Source organism: Charadrius vociferus, unplaced genomic scaffold (assembly GCF_000708025.1).
Source record: "Charadrius vociferus isolate BGI_N301 unplaced genomic scaffold, ASM70802v2 scaffold2823, whole genome shotgun sequence".
In the NCBI taxonomy this organism is placed as follows: Eukaryota; Metazoa; Chordata; class Aves; order Charadriiformes; family Charadriidae; genus Charadrius; species Charadrius vociferus.
Genome location: NW_009647729.1, coordinates 15545 through 16894, shown reverse-complemented (window position 1 = coordinate 16894; position 1350 = coordinate 15545). Strand labels below are relative to the sequence as shown.

Genomic DNA, 1350 nt, shown 5'->3' with positions numbered 1-1350 from the left:
GGTGGCGTGGGGTTTCCCTCCGCGCGCCCCCGCCTCCCCCCGCCGGGAGGGAGATGCTGACCGGGAGCCCTCGCGCCCCAACCCGCAGCCCCCTGCCCGTGCTGCCCCCCAGCGCTGCCTGCAGGCATGGGGCCCCGTCAATGCTGCTTCCACGGTGGAGCCAGCCAAAATAGTTTTTAATTAATTTCCAGCTCGCTGGTACCACAAAATACAGCCACAAAATATTCCCACGGCCCGGGAGTCCTCCCGTCTCCTCAGGGTGTACGACACGCTCTTCTGCTCGAACACCGAATTGCTGTAAATCCTTCTGGTCCTCCTCATCACCCCCAATGAGGTAGTGACGAGGAGGGGGTGTGCAGCCCCCCCGTGCTGCCAGTCTGGGGCACAGCCCAGGGACGGTCCCCAACCCCGCGCCACGGACGGGAACAAGGCTGGAGGGGGTGGCACGTGCAGCAGGGCGCGATGGTCCCGGGTCTCCCCCCATCCATCCTCCTCCAGAGCCGCCCCCCCACCCCACCCCAGGTCCCCCAGGAGGGGCAGTAGGTGCAAACAAACCCCCTCTCTACTTTCTGTTACCTGTCTGCGCAGGGGGATGCTCTTGGCCAGCTTGTGCACGGCCAGCTGGCTGTTGAAGTCCGTCTTCTTGGTGGTGCTCTTCATCTTGTAGATGATGACGGTCACCACCATGCAGGAGATGAGGAAGGCCCCGGTGCAGTAAATGATGATCTCCAGGTAGAGGGGGGACGTCATCATGGCCGGGGTGTCTTCAATAGCTGGGTCGGCGCGAACAGGGCGTTAGCACCCGTGAGCCCGCCCGGGGCCGAGGAGCAGAGCGGTGCTGGGGAACCCCCCCGGCTCCTCCCCGTGCTCGGCGGGGACATGCTCTGCATCGCCGGAGGCCTCGGGGCGGCGTATGGCGGGGAGCAGGGGGGCTGCCCACCCACCCCGGTGGGGAAGGCGTGCGGACACCCCTCCTCATCCCTGTGGCTGTTCAACGCCTCCGCGGGCACGTGCCTGGGGTGGGATGGGGCGCTGGGCTGGGAAGGGGCCACCCGAGAAAGGCGTGAAGTGGAGGGGGACGGTGCCCGTGTCCCTCAGCTGGGGCCATGCGGGAGAGCAGTGGGGGTCTCCCGTTGGGGCTGCGCTGGGGATGCTTCTCCTGCATCACCCCGCAGGGACGGGGCATGGCGGGCACCCCCCGGGGCAGAGCTGCTCTGCTCTGCCCACACTCGGAGCCGCGAGTCCCCGGGGGCGCGGGGGTTACCCTGAGCATGGTGGGATGGAGGGGCCGTCCAGCAGTGCCCGGGGCTGCGGGGGTCCGGGCGTTACGGATAAAGACCGGAGAGAGCT

At 67.6% G+C, this 1350-nt stretch overlaps 1 protein-coding gene across 1 annotated transcript in view; it reads right to left on the bottom strand.

Moving 5' to 3' along the window:
* The window catches only part of LOC104283349 (fibroblast growth factor receptor 1-like), a 16713-nt gene that overhangs the window by 3251 nt on the left and 12112 nt on the right, over nucleotides 1-1350 (bottom strand). Inside the window, exon 7 of the mRNA XM_009881511.1 lies at nucleotides 560-773. Within this exon, the coding sequence (XP_009879813.1) occupies nucleotides 560-773 (214 nt within the window). The remainder of the gene's footprint in view (nucleotides 1-559; nucleotides 774-1350) is intronic.